This window comes from Hemibagrus wyckioides, linkage group LG03 (genome assembly GCF_019097595.1).
Source record: "Hemibagrus wyckioides isolate EC202008001 linkage group LG03, SWU_Hwy_1.0, whole genome shotgun sequence".
Lineage (NCBI taxonomy): Eukaryota > Metazoa > Chordata > Actinopteri > Siluriformes > Bagridae > Hemibagrus > Hemibagrus wyckioides.
Window position 1 is genome coordinate 2,069,268 of NC_080712.1, and position 25,878 is coordinate 2,095,145.

At 40.2% G+C, this 25,878-nt stretch overlaps 1 protein-coding gene across 8 annotated transcripts in view; it reads right to left on the minus strand.

Moving 5' to 3' along the window:
• The window catches only part of cntln (centlein, centrosomal protein), a 182,206-nt gene that overhangs the window by 118,733 nt on the left and 37,595 nt on the right, over window positions 1-25,878 (minus strand). For 7 of the 8 annotated variants that reach the window (XM_058386071.1, XM_058386070.1, XM_058386069.1 and 4 more), the window contains 4 exons: window positions 14,699-14,800; window positions 14,036-14,116; window positions 11,146-11,267; window positions 35-151 (listed from right to left, as the gene is read on the minus strand). In XM_058386071.1, the coding sequence (XP_058242054.1) occupies window positions 35-151; window positions 11,146-11,267; window positions 14,036-14,116; window positions 14,699-14,800 (422 nt within the window). The remainder of the gene's footprint in view (window positions 1-34; window positions 152-11,145; window positions 11,268-14,035; window positions 14,117-14,698; window positions 14,801-25,878) is intronic. The other variant, XM_058386074.1, reaches the window with a different exon arrangement.

Genomic DNA, 25,878 nt, shown 5'->3' on the forward strand with positions numbered 1-25,878 from the left:
AATCTCACACACACACACACACACACACACTTACTTCTCAGCGAGGAGCTTCTTGTTCTCGCGTTTAAAGAAGGCCAACTCATTCCAAACAGCATCGCTGTTCTCCTGACGGAGCTCCCACGGCTCAGCTCGCCTCGTCCTGCCTTTAGGCCTACACTCACACACACACACACACACACACACACTATCAACTGTTCACAATAACAACTTTTCACTGTTTTCCCTCATTCACTACAGTAGAGTGTAAAGAAGCTGAGCAGTTTTTCATCATTGTGACTCTCAGTGTTCCTGTATGTGTGTGTGTGTGTGGTGTTGAGTGACAGCACGGATCTAAGGTGAGTAGTGTCTTCTCTCTGAGTGATACGTACAATACAGTACACCTGTGTCACAGGTATAACAAGCTACATAAGGGTGAATATTAACTACACTCATCAAAAGTATGTGCCCCCTTGATCACCACACCCACGCTCCATGAAGACCTGGTGTGGAGGTGAAGTGAGGAGGTAAGGAAGTGGAAGATCTCCAGAGCCCTGACTCAACCCTGTGGGATGAATTGGACCTGGAGCCTCCTCAACATCCCAACACCAGAGGTCTGATCTCACAAATGCTCTTCTAGCTGAATGATCACTAATACACACACACATATATACACACTCCAGATGTTGAGAACAGTGAGGAGAGTAGAATGATCTGGAGTGAGATGTCCAGCATATATGGGGGTGTGATGGTCAGGGCTGCACATACTTTTGCTGACTTTTAAGAAATCAGTAAATTTAATTCAGAAAACAAAGACGTTATAAAGAAGAGCATCATGACATCAAAGAACATCATTCACACGTTTCTGTAGTAACACATATAGTAAAAAATGTAGTAATAAATGTTGTAATACATATTGTAATAAATGTAAGGCTCATGAAAATGTAATAATAAATGTTCATAAAAATGTAATAATAAATGGAATAATAACTGTAATAATAAATGGAATAATAACTGTAATAATAAATGTAATAACTGTAATAATAAATGTAGTAATAAATGTTCTTGTAAATGTAAGTAATACATGTAATAAATGTTGTAATAAATATAGTAATAAATGTTGTAATAAATGTAATGTAAGGTTCATAATGTAATAAATGTTGTAATACATGTTGTAGTGTAGTCATAAATGTTCGTAAAAATGTAGTAAAAAAATGTAATAAATGTTGTAATGTAGTAATAAATGTAATAAATATTGTAGTAAAAATGTGCATAAAAATGTAGCAATAAATGAAATCTTGTGGAGAAATGCAGTTTGAGATTCATAAAATCAGAATCCTAAAATAATCTCTAGATTGAACATGTAAATGATTTAAGTTATTAATTAGGTTATTATTCATTTGTAAGTTTTTTATTCATTGTTATGATGAAGTTAAGTATTAATGTTGACCTGATACCTGGGCAGAACCTTTAGCTCTGTACCTTCCTCCTGTTTCTCTCAGAGTGCTGTTGTGTTTAAACAGATATAAATAGAAACACATGGATAGGGATGAGAAGAAAAGGATTGATTAGAAGATGAGTAATATCTATAATAATCAATATAAATACACATGACTCATCAAAGATTATTGATTACTATAGATATAATTTATCCAGCATCACTTCAGGATGTTTCTGATTCCTGCAGCTTCACACACATGTCCACGTGATATGTTCTTTTACACGTTATATTCTTTAATATATTAAACCTCAACACTAATCTAATCTAATCTCATAAAAACATCAGCTTTCTGTTGAATGCTCTGTGTGAGTGTATCCTGAAACACAGACTAACAGATGTCTGTGTTTTTAAAGTTCACACATGTACTCACTGTGCTCACACACACATATATACACACACACACTCGCAGTGAGGCGGTGTCCATGCCCTGTCTGACAGCTCCTGGCGCAGTGTAAACACAGGGGATGTGTTGGACAGGCACTTTTGGACCCGAGTGTTTGTGTGTTTGCCAGTATTTAAATCAGTGGCCTTGACTCTGACACACACACACACACACACACACACACACACACACACGGGTCTGAGCCGAAGGCAGCCCACAGTGGCCTGCAGCAGTGGGTTTCCTGTGGGCCATGCAAATGTCCGAACACAAACGAGGTCAGTCTCATCACCGTACCTCACTTTATAAATTCTTAATGCTCTGCCACGGTGTTACCCCCAACACACACACACACACACACACACACACTCCTAACAATGCTCCTACACTTACAACCCCATCTCTTTATATTTATTTATATTATATTTATATGTTGTGTACCTAACAGACAGAGTGTGTGTGTGTGTTGCAGTAAAATACACTGAAATATCTTGATTATTCCTCTAACAGCACGTCCCCTGGGGTTTTATTCCTCTTACACCACTCCATCTCACCATTACAGTTTCTATTTATTTAAGGAACATCACACTTTTTATCCGTTTATAATTACAGTGATGTCACTTCCTTCTGTTATAGCAGCTATAAACACTCCTTCCCTCACCAACCTCGCTCTATTCTCTCTCACTCTATTCTCTCTTACTTCTCTCACTCTATTCTCTCTCTTTATTTTGTCACTCTGTTCTCTCTCTATCCTCTCTCTTTTATCTCACTCTATTCTCTCTCTTACTTTTCTCTCTATCTGCTCTCTCTTCTCTCACTCTATTCTCTCTCTTTATTCTCTCACTCTCTCTCCCCTCTCACTCTATTCTCTCACTCTCTCTCTGCTATCTCTCTCTATTCTGTCACTCTATTTTCTCTCGTCTCTCACTCTCTGTTATCTTTCTCTTTATTCTGTCACTCTATTTTCTCTCACTCTATTCCCTCTCTGTTATCTCACTCTTCTCTCTCTCTCTCTCTGTTATCTCTCTATTCTGTCACTCTATTTTCTCTCTATTCTCTCACTCTTTTCTCTCACTCTATTCTCTCCAAGTTAATGAGACAATAATCTCAGCTGGTCATGTTGCCATAGAAACGGTAAAGCAGTGTAAACTCCTCTGTCCTGAAGAAGTTCCAGCTTCACCTCTGACTGATACACAGCACTGACACTGGAGACTCCTTCCACACCCATCCCTGTGAAGGAGCTGTTGCTATGGAAACCATAAGGTATTAATATAAAGCTGTGCTACAGTCAGAGCTGCTGTTAGAATTCATCACCACCCTGATCCACCAATCAGAATTAATCACCACCTGATCCACCAATCAGAATTCATCACCACCTGATCCACCAATCAGAATTCATCACCACCTGATCCACCAATCAGAATTCATCACCACCTGATCCACCAATCAGAAGATCCAGTAGTCAGCAGGACACTGACATGTAGTTAGTGTTATATTTAGTGTGGACGTTTCTCCTCAGGTCCAGTAGATATAACCGTGTTGTGTATGGAGCGTCCAGCTCGCTCTGACTGTAAGTGTGATTTGAATTTATTGACCTGAGGTGATTTGACCCTCAATAAGGTTAAAGCTAAAACTTTACTGTGAAAGTTCTCTCAGAGACATGTAAACATCATACAGCAACAACTCCTACTTCCTTTAAACACAGGAAGACTTTATCATTCCCTCCGACTTTCACACAGCTCCCGCTCACACACTCGTCACGTTTAATCCCTCTGACACGTAACACACCCTTCACCTGTAGCCGTGTTACACAACGTTACAGCGTGATGCAGGAGACCAGGCCTGGTGTTACTCACACTACAGATCATTTATTACATCATAACTCAAGTCTTGAGGATTTCATCCAGCTCCATTTTTCTACTCAATATATATATTTTTTATTTTAATATATAATTTAATGATTAATTAACATATAATCACTATATCCTTAATATTTGTATATTTATTATAGATTAATTAACAATTCTATATGTATTAATTAATAATTATATATCGATTAGTAATGGTTTATTCATTAATATATATCAATCTATAATTATTAATTAATAATTATTAAAACATTTAATTATTTAAATTTTATTCCTAAGTATTATGCAAACCCAAAGGAATAGTACATGTTAAGTGAGTGAATATCTAAAAGGTTGCTGTTACGTGACTCCAAACATTTATCTGTAACTTCTAGAACTCATCATTACAGAAAGATAACTCTCTGTATAAGGTTTAGGTTCTCTGTAGAAGACGGGTGAAGAAATGTCAAGCTCTCTCTGGAATGTTAAGCATTTTATTTACTAAATCAAGCGCAAGAAAGAAAATCTACTTAAAGACTAAATTCTCATTAAATGTGTAAAGGCTTCGTTTTTATAGAATTTATTTCTTTCTTTTTACTTTTTCTATTGAAAGACTTCAGCAGTTAGAGGAGAGACACTACTCATTACTAACATTACTCCATATTATTACATCATAAACTAATGTGCAATTAAGAGAGGTGATGATAAATAGACAATTAAACAACATGAACACATGAAGTGTGTAAAAAACCTGTTATTTAATGTCATTTTAGCTTTTTTCCGGATCTGGTGACCTGAAGGCTGTCAGTTCAAATCCCAGAACAATGGAAAGATCAACACATCAACAACGATGGACAAGACAGACGGATTAATAATGACTGTGTTTTAATGGAATCTCTGGGTGATGAAGGGGGTGGAGTTTTCTCATCACACTTTCAGTATTTTTACGCTCACGTCTCCTTAAATGAATAAACGTGAACGTTAGCATGGCCTTAAAACCTGAACATTCCTGAAAGCCAGCGGCCTACAGAGATCTACTTCCTGTCTTAACTGGAGCTGAGGGACACGGCGCTGTGGGGCAGCAACACACTGTGTGAAGATACACTCACTCCGGAAAAAAAAAAAGAACAGAACAGAAAAGAAAAGAAAATCCAGCAAGCAGCTTAACAAGCACATCCCGTCGTGAGGAGAACTGCGGCTGTTCTTTCTCCCCGAGAGAGAGAGAGACAGAGAGAGAGAGAGAGAGAGAGAGAGAGAGAAATAAATAGAGTGAGAGAGAGAGAAATAAACAGAGAGAGAAAGAGAGGAAGAGAAGGAGAGAGAGATATTCTTCACTAGCACTTTTATCTTCATTATAGCTCAGAACAGGAGAGAGAGAGAGAGAGAGAGAGAGAGAGATAAAGAGAGAGAGAGAGAAAGAGAGGAAGAGAGAGAAATAAAGAGAGAGAGAGAAATAAAGAGAGAGAGAGAGAGAGAGAGAGGAAGAGAGAGAAATAAAGAGAGAGAGAGAGAGAGAGAGAGAGAGAGAGGAAGAGAGAGAAAAAAAGAGAGAGAGAGAGAGAGAGAGAAATAAAGAGAGAGAGAGAGAGAGAGAGAGAGAGAGAGAGAGAGAGAAATAAAGAGAGAGAGAGAGAGAGAGAGAGAGAGAGGAAGAGAGAGAAATAAAGAGAGAGAGAGAGAGAAATAAAGAGAGAGAGAGAGAGAGAGAGAGAGAGAGAGAGAGAAATAAAGAGAGAGAGAGAGAGAGAGAGAGAGAGAGAGAGGCTTGTGTTAATTGTGGTGAGTTTATGACTGCATCTTTGATCAGGATGTTGGACGTTTTAATAAACTTTAATTCTATTTACACATCCCATCGTCCCTGCTCTGATTTACACTAACTCACATATCTAAACTTTAAGCTTTAGGAAGTGTGTGTGTGTGTGTGTGCGTGTGCGAGCTTGTTCCTAACAGCATCGGTTTAGCGCAGAGCTAATCGCGAGTGACGTGGCGTTCCTCAGGGCTCCGGTGTGAGGCCGTTTGCATTATAATGAAGCGCTAGCGGGCAGCAGAGAGAGCTAGCGCTTTCTTTGCCCGTCAATAATGGTGTAGCGAGCCTGACCTCTCCCGAGGACTTCCTCTCAGCCAGCAGGTGTGTAATACGGTTAGTTAGAAAGGCTAATCCACTTAGCTGTGATAGCTAATAAATTCATTCGGCGAGGCGGACCGGTTTGTGCAGTCGATCAATCGAGCAGCAAAAGGTCAAAGCAGAAACGTTGACGAATTCTGATTCTATACAAGTAAAGCCGTGTGTGTGTGTTAACCCACCTTAACCCGATCCCCATCAAGCCCCTGCCACCCACTGTGCTGTTTTATGAGAGTGTGTAAGTGGAGGAACGGGGCAGGAGGCGGGGGGTGGCGGCTGGGGGCTCCTTAACAAGCCCCAAAAAGCGATAAGAGCTGACGTCTTCCCCCCTGGCTTGTTAGAACTGATTTCTCTGCATTTAACACAGCTTCTTCATTTCCTATTGTCTTCCAAACACGCTGGCGCCGCTCTCCACGGGCCGGGCAGACGCCGAGCCGCTCCCTACAGCCGCGCGCCGCCCGCAAAAACCTCCACGCAAAAACCCACAAACACCACCACAACGCACCGCTGCTGCTGCGCAGAGACCTCGGGACTGAGACGGGAACCGCGGCCCAAACTCCTGCACTGACCACTGCCTGATCCACATCTGTACAGGTGACACACACTGACCTGCTCTTATTCATGAGAGTCAGAGCTCCAGACACTCAACACAACACACAGACAACTACAGGTAAATCTGGATCCATCTGCAGTCAGAACAATAACTACACTCACACAAACCCCAACACACACACCCTCACACAAACCCCAACACACACACACTCACACAAATCCCAACACAAACACTCACACAAACCCCAACACACACACAAACCCCAACACACACACAAACCCCAACACACACACACAAACCCCAACACACACAGAACATTTCCATGTAGAAGATTGTGGTTGTTCTGTATTTTGAACTACAGATTGGTTTAACACGTGTCTCACAAATCAGTCCCCTGTGTCTTTCTCTTCCTTCACTATTTATCTGGGGTTTTTTTGTTACTCATCCCCAAAACACAAATCACCTGCAGATCAGAACCCACAGATTCACACGCTTCCTCTTTAGTTTCTGTGACCACTCCTGCCTTTGATACAGTAAAGGCAGAATAATAATAAATAGACAAAATAATTTTTTTGGGATGTGTAAATAGAACACACACACACACACACACTCCAGTCTCTTTAACACACACTAAACACAGCATGTATTTCACGTTCTCTGCATTCAGAGCGTTTTTTAATAAAACTATTAAATATAATATATATATATATATATTTTAAAATTTTATATTTAAAATATGAATATAGAAAAATTATTAATGATTTTTAAATGTTTTAATAATTCCTATTTTCTGTTTATTTCAATTTTAATTTTAGAATTCATCACTAATTTCATCAATTTATATTTATTTTAAAATAATCATTTAACAAAAAAACATGTGCAGTGTGACAATTTATCAGCAAAATTCAATTCTTTAGTCCTAATAAAATGTATTTATTTATTTATTTTACACTAAATAAGTACTGTTCCTGCTGTTGATGAGGCTTTTTAATGATATAAAATAAAAGATACATAACCTTCATCGTATTATGTCCATCGTTTCCATTCCCTTCCCCGTCTAACACACACACACACACACACACACGTGGATGAATTCACACTCCTTTCACACGGGTTCACGTTGCATGGCTGTTTCCTTTAATTAACCCAGAGAGAGTCAAGTCGACGAGGTCAACGCTCGCATCCCGCTCAGAAACTCAACACACTTCTATTAGCTCTGTTTAAACACCTCCAAAAAACAGAGAGAGAGAGAGAGAGAGAGACAGAGAGAGAGACAGACAGAGAGAGACAGAGAGACAGAGGAACCCTAATGACACTTTACTCTGCTGCTCAGCTCCAGCTCACTGCAGCACTGAGCTCTAATTCTCACACCGTCCGTCTAGCAGTTAACATCACTCACACAGGAAGTGACACGGGTATGGGAAAGATGAGGTAAGAGAAGAGAGACACAGTCAGGGAGGAGTAACTACTGAAGAGACACGGACATAGAAGGGGAGGTTAGAGAAGTGAGGCAGTAATAGAACAGACTTACCTGTGGTCAAGGAAGGGGTGTGTTTAGGGGGCGGTTCATGTTCAAGACATGGAAGAGAAACAGTTCTGGAAGGGACACGGTCAGGGAAGGGACAGGGTAAGGGTAGAGATGAGGTCAGGAAGTTACCCAAAGTTAAGGAAGGGACAGGGTTAAAGAAAGGACAGAGTTACAGAAGGGACAGGGTTACAGAAGGATTACAGAAGGGAAAGGACATCTGATGGTGTGTGGTGGAGTCTGACAGAGTATCTGATGGTGTTTGGTGGAGTCTAATGGTGTGTGGTGGAGTCTGACAGAGTATAGGATGGTGTGTGGTGGAGTCTGACAGAGTATCTGATGGTGTTTGGTGGTGTCTGATGGTGTGTGGTGGAGTCTGACAGAGTATCTGATGGTGTGTGGTGGAGTCTGACAGAGTATCTGATGGTGTTTGGTGGAGTCTAATGGTGTGTGGTGGAGTCTGACAGAGTATAGGATGGTGTGTGGTGGAGTCTGACAGAGTATCTGATGGTGTTTGGTGGTGTCTGATGGTGTGTGGTGGAGTCTGACAGAGTATAGGATGGTGTGTGGTGGAGTCTGACAGAGTATCTGATGGTGTTTGGTGGTGTCTGATGGTGTGTGGTGGAGTCTGACAGAGTATAGGATGGTGTGTGGTGGAGTCTGACAGAGTATCTGATGGTGTGTGGTGGAGTCTGACAGAGTATAGGATGGTGTGTGGTGGAGTCTGACAGAGTATAGGATGGTGTGTGGTGGAGTCTGACAGAGTATCTGATGGTGTGTGGTGGAGTCTGACAGAGTATAGGATGGTGTGTGGTGGAGTCTGACAGAGTATAGGATGGTGTGTGGTGGAGTCTGACAGAGTATCTGATGGTGTTTGGTGGTGTCTGATGGTGTGTGGTGGAGTCTGACAGAGTATAGGATGGTGTGTGGTGGAGTCTGACAGAGTATAGGATGGTGTGTGGTGGAGTCTGACAGAGTATCTGATGGTGTGTGGTGGAGTCTGACAGAGTATAGGATGGTGTGTGGTGGAGTCTGACAGAGTATAGGATGGTGTGTGGTGGAGTCTGACAGAGTATAGGATGGTGTGTGGTGGAGTCTGACAGAGTATAGGATGGTGTGTGGTGGAGTCTGACAGAGTATCTGATGGTGTGTGGTGGAGTCTGACAGAGTATAGGATGGTGTGTGGTGGAGTCTGACAGAGTATAGGATGGTGTGTGGTGGAGTCAGACAGAGTATATGATGGTGTTTGGTGGTGTCTGATGGTGTGTGGTGGAGTCTGACAGAGTATAGGATGGTGTGTGGTGGAGTCTGACAGAGTATAGGATGGTGTGTGGTGGAGTCTGACAGAGTATCTGATGGTGTTTGGTGGTGTCTGATGGTGTGTGGTGGAGTCTGACAGAGTATAGGATGGTGTGTGGTGGAGTCAGACAGAGTATATGATGGTGTGTGGTGGAGTCTGACAGAGTATAGGATGGTGTGTGGTGGAGTCTGACAGAGTATCTGATGGTGTTTGGTGGTGTCTGATGGTGTGTGGTGGAGTCTGACAGAGTATCTGATGGTGTGTGGTGGAGTCTGATGGTGTGTGGTGGAGTCTGACAGAGTATAGGATGGTGTGTGGTGGAGTCTGACAGAGTATAGGATGGTGTGTGGTGGAGTCTGACAGAGTATAGGATGGTGTGTGGTGGAGTCTGACAGAGTATCTGATGGTGTGTGGTGGAGTCTGACAGAGTATCTGATGGTGTTTGGTGATGTCTGATGGTGTGTGGTGGAGTCTGACAGAGTATCTGATGGTGTGTGGTGGAGTCTGACAGAGTATCTGATGGTGTGTGGTGGAGTCTGACAGAGTATATGATGGTGTGTGGTGGAGTCAGACAGAGTATCTGATGGTGTTTGGTGGTGTCTGATGGTGTGTGGTGGAGTCTGACAGAGTATCTGAAGGTGTTTGGTAGAGTCTGACAGAGTATAGGATGGTGTGTGGTGGAGTCTGATGGTGTTTGGTGGAGTCTGATGGTGTGTGGTGGAGTCTGATGGTGTGTGGTGGAGTCTGACAGAGTATCTGATGGTGTGTAGTGGAGTCTGATGGTGTGTGGTGGAGTCACACAGTCTGATGGTGTTTGGTGGAGTCTGATGGTGTGTGGTGGAGTCAGACAGAGTATCTGATGGTGTTTGGTGGAGTCTGATGGTGTGTGGTGGAGTCTGATGGTGTGTGGTGGGGTCTGATGGTGTGTGGTGGAGTGAGACAGAGTATCTGATGGTGTTTGGTGGAGTCTGACAGAGTATAGGATGGTGTGTGGTGGAGTCAGACAGAGTATCTGATGGTGTGTGGTGGAGTCTGATGGTGTGTGGTGGAGTCAGACAGAGTATCTGATGGTGTGTGGTGGAGTCTGATGGTGTGTGGTGGAGTCTGATGGTGTGTGGTGGAGTCTGATGGTGTGTGGTGGAGTCAGACAGAGTATCTGATGGTGTTTGGTGGAGTCTGATGGTGTGTGGTGGAGTCTGACAGAGTATCTGAAGGTGTTTGGTAGAGTCTGACAGAGTATCTGATGGTGTGTGGTGGAGTCTGATGGTGTTTGGTGGAGTCTGATGGTGTGTGGTGGAGTCTGACAGAGTATCTGATGGTGTGTAGTGGAGTCTGATGGTGTGTGGTGGAGTCACACAGTCTGATGGTGTTTGGTGGAGTCTGATGGTGTGTGGTGGAGTCAGACAGAGTATCTGATGGTGTTTGGTGGAGTCTGATGGTGTGTGGTGGAGTCAGACAGAGTATCTGATGGTGTTTGGTGGAGTCTGATGGTGTGTGGTGGAGTCAGACAGAGTATCTGATGGTGTGTGGTGGAGTCAGACAGAGTATCTGATGGTGTGTGGTGGAGTCTGATGGTGTGTGGTGGAGTCAGACAGAGTATCTGATGGTGTGTGGTGGAGTCTGATGGTGTGTGGTGGAGTCAGACAGAGTATCTGATGGTGTTTGGTGGAGTCTGATGGTGTGTGGTGGAGTCTGATGGTGTGTGGTGGAGTCAGACAGAGTATCTGATGGTGTTTGGTGGAGTCTGATGGTGTGTGGTGGAGTCAGACAGAGTATCTGATGGTGTTTGGTGGTGGATGCTGTATTTGAACCTTAGGGTGTTAGTGTAAAATATGCATTGCTACTGTATGTTTTACAATAATGCTGGTGTTTGATGAAGTATATTTGTGTAAAGAATTGTTATTGTTCAGTGTGTGTGTGTGTGTGTGTGTGTGTTACTCACAGGCCCTGTGTGTCCTCCACCTCCTTCAGCTGCTCCTTCACCGCTCTGTAGTTGGTCTGAATCAGACGCAGACGATCGTGACGCTTCGCATGAGCTCGCCTCAACTCCTCGTTCTCGTCCGTCTGTAACGAGACACACCGAGACTTTTCAGTACTTTTACATGTCCTTTGCTTTGACTTATGACTCCACAAGACCTTTATTGGTAAAAATAATGTGAACAGTTTAAGTGGTGTGTAAAGGTTCTGCTCACTAAACCTGCAGTTTAACTTTCTTAGACAAAAACTTTTTTCTTAAACACAAAGTGCTCTCCCCTTCTTTCACGCTTGTCTTTCTTTTCGCCTTCGCTTTACTTTTAGAGCGAGAGAGACACTGATAAGCGTTTCCACGCCAACCTGGCACCTGAGACATAATTACAGCCTGACATTTCACCGGCCGGCCAATAGGGAGAGGCTGACTCCTTCACTTCTCCACTCGCTCCTTCACTCCGACTTAAACCTCTCAGCGGGGGAGAAGACATGCACGGGGTGGGGAGGGGTGGGGTGGTTAGGGGGCAGATTCAGGAGGGGTGGAGGTGGGGGGGTGCGATGAGGGTCGCTTCCCAAATCGCCTACAAATATTGACCCTTAGCCATTTGAAGAGGATGAAAAAAAAGAAGAAGAAAAAAATCCCCACTAAAGATTACAACAGACTTTTCAGGGGTGAACATATAGATTTTCCTGACAAGAAGCGCCCTATTATTCTGACCTTAGCGAGGGCGAGAGCTGGAAGAGGCAAGTCAGATCTGCTTTCTGCATGAGCGGCCAGAACCCAGACGGAGAACAGAGAGCAGAGGAGAGAGAGAGAGAGAGAGAGAGAGAGAGGGCTTGTTTACTGCAGCTATGACACGGCAGGCCTGCCAGGCGGGAGAAGCAGCACCCTGAACCCTGTTATTATTAACAAGGACAAAGAGAACAAGCCCCTCCGCCTGTGTGACAAGTATGGATTTACCGCTCAGATATTCACAAGAGGACAAGCAGAGCCTTCGAAAAGAGAGAAAAAAAGGGGAAAAAAGACAAGACAAGAAGGAGAGGGAGCGTGAGCAGCACTGTGGAGCTCTAATGAACGGCCCAGATTGATAGGAGAGTGTTTCTCATCAGAGTGACACGGCGTTAGCCACATCATGGAGTGCCGAGGGTCCTCGGAATCGATCGACACACACACACACACACACACACACACACACACACACCATGGCAACATTCTCAGCGTGTGATCTGAGCTGGGTCTCGATAAACCTAACTCAACTTTCAGACACTGCTCACTCTCCTCAAAGCTCACAGCATTAATGACTGCTGAGTTCTGGACTCTGATTGGTGGATCGGGGTGTTGATGAATTCTGATTGGTGGATCAGGTGGTGATGAATTCTGATTGGTGGATCAGGTGGTGATGAATTCTGATTGGTGGATCAGGTGTTGATGAATTCTGATTGGTGGATCAGGGTGGTGATGAATTCTGATTGGTGGATCAGGTGGTGATGAATTCTGATTGGTGGATCAGGTGTTGATGAATTCTGATTGGTGGATCAGGTGGTGATGAATTCTGATTGGTGGATCAGGTGGTGATGAATTCTGATTGGTGGATCAGGTGTTGATGAATTCTGATTGGTGGATCAGGTGGTGATTAATTCTGATTGGTGGATCAGGTGTTGATTAATTCTGATTGGTGGATCAGGGTGTTGATTAATTCTGATTGGTGGATCAGGTGGTGATGAATTCTGATTGGTGGATCAGGTGGTGATGAATTCTCTCTAACAGTAGCTCTGACTGTAGCACAGCTTTATATTAATGCACTTGCTCTTATCGTTTCCATAGCAACAGCTCCTTCACAGTGACAAGTACAGCACACACTCCACTGATAATAAATATCATGTGGAAGGAGTCTCCAGTGTCAGTGCTGTGTATCAGTCAGAGCTGAAGCTGGAACAGTTTACACTGGTTAACAGTTTCTCTGTAATGTTGATTATTTTCCAGTAGCACAGGAGTTGTTTATTTCTTCCCAGATGAGCTGGATCATTTGTTCATCTTTTCATCTCCTGCTGTTGTTCCTTATTCATTTATTTCAAAGCTACAACCATCTGGGCATGAAAGAGATATACGTAAAGAGGAGGCAAGGTCAAAGAGCAAGTTTGTGTGTGTGTGTGTGTGTGTGTGAAGGTCAGCTGAGTGATGTAGATGATTCGTTTAGTGGAGATCGTGGGTCCTGCAGCAGGCTTGAGCCAAACTAGAGCCTCTCCCGCTGTTTCATTGCCTTCACAGACGGCGAACAAGTGTGTGTGTGTGTGTGTGTGTGTGTAAGGTGGTGGAGGGGAAGAAGGTCAGGTGGAAAATAGAAGGGCAACAGCAATGTGTGTGTGTGTGTGTGTGTGTTAAACGAGTCTCTGGTGCGTCACTGAATCTTCCATAAATGCTTTGAATAACTCTTCCATTAACCCATCAAGTGTGGAGCGTAATAGACACTTTAACCTCTTACACACACACAAAGACACACACACAGACACACAGACACACACACACACAGACGGGCTAAAACTCCATGAGTGAGTCTTTGTTCTGTGATTAGAGAGTGTTAAAGTGACAGCTACTACAAGAGGTAATGAAGTTTTTTTTTCTGCCTCTGTCTCTCTCTCGCTCTGTGTCTGTCTCTCATCTGTTCATTTCTCTGTATCTGTCTCCTGCTTTACTGTATGTGTCTCTCTGTCTTTCTCCCTCTCTCTCACTCCATTTCTGTCACCTGCCTTACTATATTTATGTTTCTCTCTCTTTCTGCTTCTCTGCAGCAAGAGAGCCAGAGAGAAAGACCATGACAAAGAGAGAGAGATAGAGAGAGCCAGAGAGAGAGATGTGTGGTTACCTTGAGAGTGAGTAACTCCTCCAACTGCTGAATTTTCTTCTCAGCTGCTTTACTGCTGCTTGGAGAAACAGACCTGGAACACTGAGGAAGAGAGAGAGAGAGAGATGCACTTTATTAGTATGGCCACTTTGAGCTCAGTCAGTAACGAAACACATGACACAAACCATCAAGACACACACACACACACAGAGGAAGAGGCTTTTAATTGTTATATCAGGACTGAGAGAAAGTGAGAGAGAGAGAGAGAGAGAGAGAGAGAGAGAGAGAGTGAGGTGTAAAGTGATGGTGTGAATAAAGGAAGTGTGATAAAGGAGGATGTTAATGATGATGGAGTGTGTGTAAAGCTGATCTGATCTGATGACATGTAAAGAACAAAGTTACAGGCCTCAGAGGAGTGTCAGACACACACACACACACACATACACACACAGTGCAAAGTTCTTCAATACTGAAGAACCTCTGTGCAATTGTGTGTGTGTGCGCGTGTGTGAAATGACCACAGGGACACAGACACTGTGATACTCTTTACTGTAGTGGAAGAAGATCTGAGGCGTCCTGACCAGCACACACACACACACACCACAAACGCAAAGCTTGTGTTAAGTACGGTCAGGTGCATCAGTGTGTGTGTGTGTGTGTGTGTGTGTGTGTGTGTGTGTCTACCTGCTCTGTTTGTGTTCCACAGCTCTGAGTCTCAGAAGAAGGAAAGTGAGACACACACTCCTGACTCTCTGCAGCCTCCACACACTCCTGCTCCATCTTCTGCTGCTCACACACACACACACACACACAAAAATTATTACACTTAATTAAACATTACACTCATTACTGAATCTTTCTGTAACTAATATTAAAACATTCAATCCTCCGTGAGTGTGTGAGTGTGTGTGTGTGTTTTATTGGGCAGAGGCACAAGTATAAAACTTTATATAAATATGAAAAACAATTGCTATTCTAATTAATCTAAAAAAAAAAAAAGAAATAAAAATAACGATAGAAATAACTGATTACAAACACAACAACAACAACAACAATAATAATAATAAAAAAAAATAATAATAATAATAATAATAAACATTTCTGTGAACTGGTGTAAAGTGACTACAAAGACATGAACATACCATAAATCCACAGATCAATCAGCAGTGACATTAAAATCTGTAGTAATAAACCTGTAATAACTGTTTCATTGGGACAGGTGTAGAAATTCTGTGGTCTGATTCCAGTCTGTCTGGTCAGTTCTGGTCAATCACCTGTTTCATTCTAATCTGATCTGTTCACTTCTGTACAGAGTGAGGATAAAATGTACAGTGGGAGTGTGTAGTGTGGTGGTAGTGTATAGTATGAGAGTAAAGTATATAGTCTAAGACTATAGAGTATAATGAATAGTGTGAGGGTATTGTTTGTAGTGAGAGTATAGTGTATAATGTATATTGAGAGTAAAGAGAGAGTATAGAGTATAGTGTATATTGAGAGTATAGAGTATAGTGTATAATGTATATTGAGAGTATAGAGTATAGTGAGAGTAGAGAATATAGTGTATAGTGAGAGTATAGAGTATAGTGAGAGTATAGAGTATAGTGTATAGTGAGAGTATAGTGTATAGTGAGAGTATAGAGTATAGTGTATAGTGAGAGTACATTGTATAGTGTATATTGAGAGTATAGTGTATAGTGAGAGTATACAGTATAGTGTATAGTGAGTGTATAGTGTATAGTGAGAGTATATAATATATACTGTATAGTGAGAGTATAGAGTAAAGAGAGAGTACAGTGTATAGTGTATAGTGAGAGTATAGTGTATAGTGAGAGTATAGAGTATAGTGTATAGTGAGAGTATAGATTATAGTGAGAGTATAGTGTATAGTGAGAGTATAGAGCATAGTGTATAGTGAGAGTATAGTGTATAGTGAGAGTATAGAGTATAGTGAGAGTATAGAGTAAAGAGAGAGTACAGTGTATAGTGTATATTGAGAGTATAGTGTATAGTGAGAGTATAGTGTATAGTGAGAGTACATTGTATAGTAAGAGTATAGTGCATAGTGAGAGTATAGTGCATAGTGAGAGTATAGTGCATAGTGAGAGTATACAGTATAGTGTATAGTGAGTGTATAGTGTATAGTGAGAGTATATAATATATACTGTATAGTGAGAGTATAGAGTATAGTGAGAGTACATTGTATAGTGAGAGTATAGTGCATAGTGAGAGTATAGTGTATAGTGAGAGTATACAGTATAGTGTATAGTGAGTGTATAGTGTATAGTGAGAGTATAGAGTATAGTGAGAGTATAGAATATAATGTATAGTGAGAGTATAGAGTATAGTGTATAGTGAGAGTATAGTGTATAGTGAGAGTATAGAGTATAGTGTATAGTGAGAGTATAGAGTATAGTGTATAGTGAGAGTATAGAGTATAGTGTATAGTGAGAGTATAGAGTATAGTGTATAGTGAGAGTATAGAGTATAGTGTATAGTGAGAGTATAGAGTATAGTGTATAGTGAGAGTATAGTGTATAGTGAGAGTATAGAGTAAAGAGAGAGTATAGTGTATAGTGAGAGTACATTGTATAGTGAGAGTATAGTGCATAGTGAGAGTATAGTGCATAGTGAGAGTATACAGTATACTGTATAGTGAGAGTATAGAGTATAGTGAGAGTACATTGTATAGTGAGAGTATAGTGCATAGTGAGAGTATAGAGTATAGTGTATAGTGAGAGTATTGTGTATAGTGAGAGTATACAGTATAGTGTATAGTGTATAGTGAGAGTATATAATATATACTGTATAGTGAGAGTATAGAGTATAGTGTATAGTGAGAGTATATAATATATACTGTATAGTGAGAGTATAGTGTATAGTGAGAGTATATAATATATACTGTATAGTGAGAGTATAGAGTATAGTGAGAGTACATTGTATAGTGAGAGTATAGTGCATAGTGAGAGTATAGTGTATAGTGAGTGTATAGTGTATAGTGTATAGTGAGAGTATAGAGTATAGTGAGAGTATAGAACATAATGTATAGTGAGTGTATAGAGTATAGTGTATAGTGAGAGTATAGAGTATAGTGTATAGTGAGAGTATAGAGTATAGTGTATAGTGAGAGTATAGTGTATAGTGAGAGTATAGAGTATAGTGAGAGTATAGTGTATAGTGAGAGTATAGAGTATAGTGTATAGTGAGAGTATAGAGTATAGTGTATAGTGAGAGTATAGAGTATAGTGTATAGTGAGAGTATAGAGTATAGTGTATAGTGAGAGTATAGAGTATAGTGTATAGTGAGAGTATAGTGTATAGTGAGAGTATAGAGTATAGTGTATAGTGAGAGTATAGAGTATAGTGTATAGTGAGAGTATAGTGTATAGTGAGAGTATAGAGTATAGTGTATAGTGAGAGTATAGTGTATAGTGAGAGTAGAGTATAGTGTATAGTGAGAGTATAGAGTATAGTGTATAGTGAGAGTATAGTGTATAGTGAGAGTATAGAGTATAGTGTATAGTGAGAGTATAGTGTATAGTGAGAGTATAGAGTATAGTGTATAGTGAGAGTATAGAGTATAGTGTATAGTGAGAGTATAGTGTATAGTGAGAGTATAGAGTATAGTGTATAGTGAGAGTATAGAGTATAGTGTATAGTGAGAGTATAGTGTATAGTGAGAGTATAGAGTATAGTGTATAGTGAGAGTATAGAGTATAGTGTATAGTGAGAGTATAGAGTATAGTGTATAGTGAGAGTATAGAGTATAGTGTATAGTGAGAGTATAGTGTATAGTGAGAGTATAGAGTATAGTGTATAGTGAGAGTATAGTGTATAGTGAGAGTAGAGTATAGTGTATAGTGAGAGTATAGAGTATAGTGTATAGTGAGAGTATAGTGTATAGTGAGAGTATAGAGTATAGTGTATAGTGAGAGTATAGTGTATAGTGAGAGTATAGAGTATAGTGTATAGTGAGAGTATAGAGTATAGTGTATAGTGAGAGTATAGAGTATAGTGTATAGTGAGAGTATAGAGTATAGTGTATAGTGAGAGTATAGTGTATAGTGAGAGTATAGAGTATAGTGTATAGTGAGAGTATAGTGTATAGTGAGAGTATAGTGTATAGTGAGAGTATAGAGTATAGTGTATAGTGAGAGTATAGAGTATAGTGTATAGTGAGAGTATAGTGTATAGTGAGAGTATAGAGTATAGTGTATAGTGAGAGTATAGTGTATAGTGAGAGTATAGAGTATAGTGTATAGTGTATAGTGAGTGTATAGTGTATAGTGTATAGTGAGAGTATAGAGTATAGTGAGAGTATAGAACATAATGTATAGTGAGTGTATAGAGTATAGTGTATAGTGAGAGTATAGAGTATAGTGTATAGTGAGAGTATAGAGTATAGTGTATAGTGAGAGTATAGTGTATAGTGAGAGTATAGAGTATAGTGTATAGTGAGAGTATAGAGTATAGTGTATAGTGAGAGTATAGTGTATAGTGAGAGTATAGAGTATAGTGTATAGTGAGAGTATAGAGTATAGTGTATAGTGAGAGTATAGAGTATAGTGTATAGTGAGAGTATAGAGTATAGTGTATAGTGAGAGTATAGAGTATAGTGTATAGTGAGAGTATAGAGTATAGTGTATAGTGAGAGTATAGAGTATAGTGTATAGTGAGAGTATAGTGTATAGTGAGAGTATAGAGTATAGTGTATAGTGAGAGTATAGTGTATAGTGTATAGTGAGAGTATAGAGTATAGTGTATAGTGAGAGTATAGTGTATAGTGAGAGTATAGAGTATAGTGTATAGTGAGAGTATAGTGTATAGTGAGAGTAGAGTATAGTGTATAGTGAGAGTATAGAGTATAGTGTATAGTGAGAGTATAGTGTATAGTGAGAGTATAGAGTATAGTGTATAGTGAGAGTATAGTGTATAGTGAGAGTATAGAGTATAGTGTATAGTGAGAGTATAGAGTATAGTGTATAGTGAGAGTATAGAGTATAGTGTATAGTGAGAGTATAGTGTATAGTGAGAGTATAGAGTATAGTGTATAGTGAGAGTATAGAGTATAGTGAGAGTATAGTGTATAGTGAGAGTATAGAGTATAGTGTATAGTGAGAGTATAGAGTATAGTGAGAGTATAGAGTATAGTGTATAGTGAGAGTATAGTGTATAGTGAGAGTATAGAGTATAGTGTATAGTGAGAGTAGAGTATAGTGTATAGTGAGAGTATAGAGTATAGTGTATAGTGAGAGTATAGAGTATAGTGTATAGTGAGAGTATAGAGTATAGTGTATAGTGAGAGTATAGAGTATAGTGTATAGTGAGAGTATAGAGTATAGTGAGAGTATAGAGTATAGTGTATAGTGAGAGTATAGTGTATAGTGAGAGTATAGAGTATAGTGTATAGTGAGAGTATAGAGTATAATGTATAGTGAGAGTATAGAGTATAGTGTATAGTGAGAGTATAGAGTATAGTGTATAGTGAGAGTATAGTGTATAGTGAGAGTATAGAGTATAGTGTATAGTGAGAGTATAGAGTATAGTGTATAGTGAGAGTATAGTGTATAGTGAGAGTATAGTGTATAGTGAGAGTATAGAGTATAGTGAGAGTACATTGTATAGTGAGAGTATAGTGCATAGTGAGAGTATAGTGCATAGTGAGAGTATACAGTATACTGTATAGTGAGAGTATAGAGTATAGTGAGAGTACATTGTATAGTGAGAGTATAGTGCATAGTGAGAGTATTGTGTATAGTGAGAGTATACAGTATAGTGTATAGTGTATAGTGAGAGTATATAATATATACTGTATAGTGAGAGTATAGAGTATAGTGTATAGTGAGAGTATATAATATATACTGTATAGTGAGAGTATAGTGTATAGTGAGAGTATATAATATATACTGTATAGTGAGAGTATAGAGTATAGTGTATAGTGAGAGTATATAATATATACTGTATAGTGAGAGTATAGTGTATAGTGAGAGTATATAATATATACTGTATAGTGAGAGTATAGAGTATAGTGTATAGTGAGAGTATATAATATATACTGTATAGTGAGAGTATAGTGTATAGTGAGAGTATATAATATATACTGTATAGTGAGAGTATAGAGTATAGTGAGAGTACATTGTATAGTGAGAGTATACAGTATAGTGTATAGTGAGTGTATAGTGTATAGTGTATAGTGAGAGTATAGAGTATAGTGAGAGTATAGAACATAATGTATAGTGAGTGTATAGAGTATAGTGTATAGTGAGAGTATAGAGTATAGTGTATAGTGAGAGTATAGAGTATAGTGTATAGTGAGAGTATAGTGTATAGTGAGAGTATAGAGTATAGTGAGAGTATAGTGTATAGTGAGAGTATAGAGTATAGTGTATAGTGAGAGTATAGAGTATAGTGTATAGTGAGAGTATAGAGTATAGTGTATAGTGAGAGTATAGAGTATAGTGTATAGTGAGAGTATAGAGTATAGTGTATAGTGAGAGTATAGTGTATAGTGAGAGTATAGAGTATAGTGTATAGTGAGAGTATAGAGTATAGTGTATAGTGAGAGTATAGTGTATAGTGAGAGTATAGAGTATAGTGTATAGTGAGAGTATAGTGTATAGTGAGAGTAGAGTATAGTGTATAGTGAGAGTATAGAGTATAGTGTATAGTGAGAGTATAGTGTATAGTGAGAGTATAGAGTATAGTGTATAGTGAGAGTATAGAGTATAGTGTATAGTGAGAGTATAGAGTATAGTGTATAGTGAGAGTATAGTGTATAGTGAGAGTATAGAGTATAGTGTATAGTGAGAGTATAGTGTATAGTGAGAGTATAGTGTATAGTGAGAGTATAGAGTATAGTGTATAGTGAGAGTATAGAGTATAGTGTATAGTGAGAGTATAGTGTATAGTGAGAGTATAGAGTATAGTGTATAGTGAGAGTATAGAGTATAGTGTATAGTGAGAGTATAGAGTATAGTGTATAGTGAGAGTATAGAGTATAGTGTATAGTGAGAGTATAATGTATAGTGAGAGTATAGAGTATAGTGTATAGTGAGAGTATAGTGTATAGTGAGAGTATAGAGTATAGTGTATAGTGAGAGTATAGAGTATAGTGTATAGTGAGAGTATAATGTATAGTGAGAGTATAGAGTATAGTGTATAGTGAGAGTATAGAGTATAGTGTATAGTGAGAGTATAGTGTATAGTGAGAGTATAGAGTATAATGTATAGTGAGAGTATAGAGTATAGTGTATAGTGAGAGTATAGAGTATAGTGTATAGTGAGAGTATAGAGTATAGTGTATAGTGAGAGTATAATGTATAGTGAGAGTATAGAGTATAGTGTATAGTGAGAGTATAGAGTATAGTGTATAGTGAGAGTATAATGTATAGTGAGAGTATAGAGTATAGTGTATAGTAAGAGTATAGAGTATAGTGTATAGTGAGAGTATAATGTATAGTGAGAGTATAGAGTATAGTGTATAGTGAGAGTATAGTGTATAGTGAGAGTATAGTGTATAGTGAGAGTATAGTGTATAGTGAGAGTATAGAGTATAGTGTATAGTGAGAGTATAGAGTATAGTGTATAGTGAGAGTATAATGTATAGTGAGAGTATAGAGTATAGTGTATAGTAAGAGTATAGAGTATAGTGTATAGTGAGAGTATAATGTATAGTGAGAGTATAGAGTATAGTGTATAGTGAGAGTATAGTGTATAGTGAGAGTATAGTGTATAGTGAGAGTATAGTGTATAGTGAGAGTATAGAGTATAGTGTATAGTGAGAGTATAGAGTATAGTGTATAGTGAGAGTATAGAGTATAGTGTATAGTGAGAGTATAGTGTATAGTGAGAGTATAGAGTATAGTGTATAGTGAGAGTATAGAGTATAGTGTATAGTGAGAGTATAGTGTATAGTGAGAGTATAGAGTATAGTGTATAGTGAGAGTATAGAGTATAGTGTATAGTGAGAGTATAGAGTATAGTGTATAGTGAGAGTATAGAGTATAGTGAGTATTGTGAGTGAGTGGTGCCCAGTTAGTAAATAAAACAGACTCAGTGTTGATCTCTCCTCTCTCTCTCTCCTCTCTCTCTCTCTCTCGGGCTCTCTCTCTCTCTCTCTGTCTGTCTGTCTGTCTGTCTCTCTCTCTCGTCTGTGTGGTGTTCTGTGCTGTAAAATCTAACCGATATGATGAGGGGATAATTAGCCCGGACTGACAGCCTCGGCACCTGCATTTTCTCACCAAGTTGAGGAGTAATGAAAGATACAACAGGACTGTCATCACCTTTTGGGTTCCTGATGGCATTATCAAAACGACAGCGGCGCTTGGCATCTGGGTGTGACCTTGTTAACTGCCAGGGTAATTAAGTTTAACCAATTGGGAGAGAGGATGATAAATTATTAGCGGGAAGATTTTGTTCGCGTTTTATTAAATTGGCCTGTCAAAGGGGGTCGGCCAAATTATCTGGGGCCTCGTTTGCTGGAGGCCGGCCATATTGCTGCATCTGTTACAATTATTTATAATTTCAAGCAGTCCCCTTCACAAAAAAAAGAAAGAAAGGAAAAAAAAACAGCCGACAGAGTTCGGCAGCAGCAGCAGTAACCACATGAAGCAATTTACAAATTATCTGATGAGGGAGTGTTTGAGGGCTTCTCTCTCATTTCCAGCCAGCAGAGGAAAGAGAGGGGGGGGGCAGAGAGGGGGGGGAGTGGTGTAATTACAGAACGCGATTAGGCTCTTGTGGGATCTGGCTGGGCAGGAACATATGGACGGGTTTGTGATTTTGCTCCCTGAGGCTCGTGACCCGTCTGCTGCATGCGAATGAGAAAGAATTTTAGTTAACGCCGAAAATCCACCATTTACACCACAAAACAAACCGGACCAACCACAGTGCACCAACACGGGACCCACAACACACAACATCTCCACCTGAACATCTCAAAACAAGTCCAAGAACCACAAAATCCACGGCAGAGCCAGCACAAAGTCCAACACAAAACTCAGAGAAAAACTCAAGTGAAACACTGAAAAACAAGAAAAAAAACACAAATGAACCAGACCCAATACCCTGAACACAGCCAGGCAGAACTGACTCAATACCCTGAACACAGAACTGACCCAATACCCTGAACACAGCCAGGCAGAACTGACTCAATACCATGAACACAGAACTGACCCAATACCCTGAACACAGAACTGACCCAATACCCTGAACACAGCCAGGCAGAACTGACCCAATACCCTGAACACAGAACTGACCCAATACCCTGAACACAGAACTGACCCAATACCCTGAACACAGAACTGACCCAATACCCAATGTTCAGTGTTATTTGATCAGTGTTAAAGTAATTAGTGTTAGAGGATAGAGTACACAGATACAGCTAATACCATAAACACTGAACAAAATACAACAAACAAACAAAAAACAGAACTCTTGACAAGCCATGCCCAAAAACAGAGCCAGCTGGAGTCAGTACAAGAGACAAACTACAAGTGACAGAAGAGACTTGAGCAGAACTCCTACAGAATTCAAGCAAGAGATTCTAATGAAAACGGAAGCAGGAACCAGACAAGAACTGAGGGAGAACCCTGGAGAGGAACCAGAGTCCAAGAAGAACCTGTCGTCTTCAGCACAACTCTTCATCATCACTTTATTCTGAGTTAGAGCTACATGAAGATCGCTTATTAATTGCTACGACACGATGAGTGATCTTTCTCTCTCTGGTCCATCAGAGTGAAACATTTAAAGCCCAAACACACTGGTGGGCTCTCAGTATGCAGCACACACACACACACACACTTCTGATCAAAGGAAACATGGCTACTCTCCTAAACATGACCCCACATAACAAGATGTGTGTGTGTGTGTGTGTGGCTGACACTTCAATTATACATCTGACAGCTCCTGAGTTCGATAATGCTAATCACTAAAACTCACACACACACACACACACACACACACACACACACACACACAGCACTAGCGAGAGGATGATACAACTTTCATCACATCTCTCTCAAGGCTTAACAAACTGCCTTCCATTATTTTTCAATTCAAACTTTGCACCAAAAAAATTAAAAAGACCAACAAATGCATCTCTACAACATTAAAGGTTAAAGGTCAATTTCACTCATGAATCTGTGTCCAAAACAAAAGTGTGTAACACAAACCTACACTAAATCAATTCACTCTCATATTGGCGCTACATTTATAAACCAATCACATGTAGTGTAGTGTTATGCCCAACACACACAGCACTCACAGTGCATTATGGGTAACACACAAACTCCCTGACACTGGATTAACACAACAACATCAAAGAACCACCACCAAGAACCAAGTCTGGGGAACAGAGCCAGAAAATGGCTACTGTTCTCACCAAGAAAACCTACAGCATGTAGAGTGAGTAAAACCACACACTGCATTCCACCAGAGACTACACAGGAGTTTACAATCATAAGACACAATCCACTAACCCCCCCCCAAAACCTCAAAACTCACACCAATCCAGCAGGATCCGGGTCACGGCACCATGCAGACACGCCCATTCCCACAAAGCTGTACACAAGCAGAACTCAGGCACCTGCTGTACAGAGTGCTGACATCCTGTACATTTCATTTAAAGCTGCTGTTTCTCTCGAACTCCTCAGGACTGAAGGAGAACCTTCCAGAAGCAGGATCATGGTCAAAACTGTGTCATCAATCATCACGCTTAGGACAAAGGCAGAACATCTCATCAAATCTGATACCATACCATACCATCACATCTCATGTCATACCATCTCATACCATACCATACAATCTCATGCCATACCATCTCGTCTTTTTCACTTAATTGAGCTCAGAAAACGGGAACAAAATATCAGGAATGTGCAATTCCTGTTTCTTTGAACCGGGGAATGTACTACTTCTTAGTGTTTATAATGGATGTTCTTCCTTGAAGAGCATTAGGACTGTAATTACCAAGAACAATTTACACTCAACGCTGATGAGTTGTAGTGGATTTCAGAAATGACTCTGATGCTCATCCTCACATCTTCATGAGCTCCTGGTTACACAGCTCCAGAAGAGTAATGATGTAAACTCACACTGCTCAACATCATCTAATATGCAGGTTTTATTAAATCCCCACTTCACCTTTTAGGCATCAGGACTGAATGGAGTCAGTACTGAATACTGAAATTCCTGTTCAGGCGTTTGTTATTCCTACACCACACCTACAGCATGTCTGGATCTGATGTAGAGAGCAGCGATGTGGTGACGTTCAATTAGATGTGTTCACTGAGAATGAAAAAAGTGAGTGGATGAGTGAGTGAGAGTGAGTGTGAGTGAGTGAGAGTGAGTGAGTGAGATTGAGTGAGTGAGTGAGATTGAGTGAGTGAGATTGAGTGAGTGAGATTGAGTGAGTGAGTGAGATTGAGTGAGTGAGTGAGATTGAGTGAGTGAGTGAGTGAGATTGAGTGAGTGAGATTGAGTGAGTGAGTGAGATTGAGTGAGTGAGTGAGATTGAGTGAGTGAGTGAGTGAGATTGAGTGAGTGAGATTGAGTGAGTGAGTGAGATTGAGTGAGTGAGATTGAGTGAGTGAGTGAGTGAGTGAGTGAGATTGAGTGAGTGAGTGAGTGAGTGAGTGAGTGAGATTGAGTGAGTGTGTGAGTGAGTGAGTGAGTGAGTGAGTGAGTGAGTGAGTGAGATTGAGTGAGTGAGATTGAGTGAGTGAGTGAGTGAGATTGAGTGAGTGAGATTGAGTGAGTGAGTGAGATTGAGTGAGTGAGATTGAGTGAGTGAGTGAGTGAGATTGAGTGAGTGAGATTGAGTGAGTGAGTGAGATTGAGTGAGTGAGTGAGTGAGATTGAGTGAGTGAGAT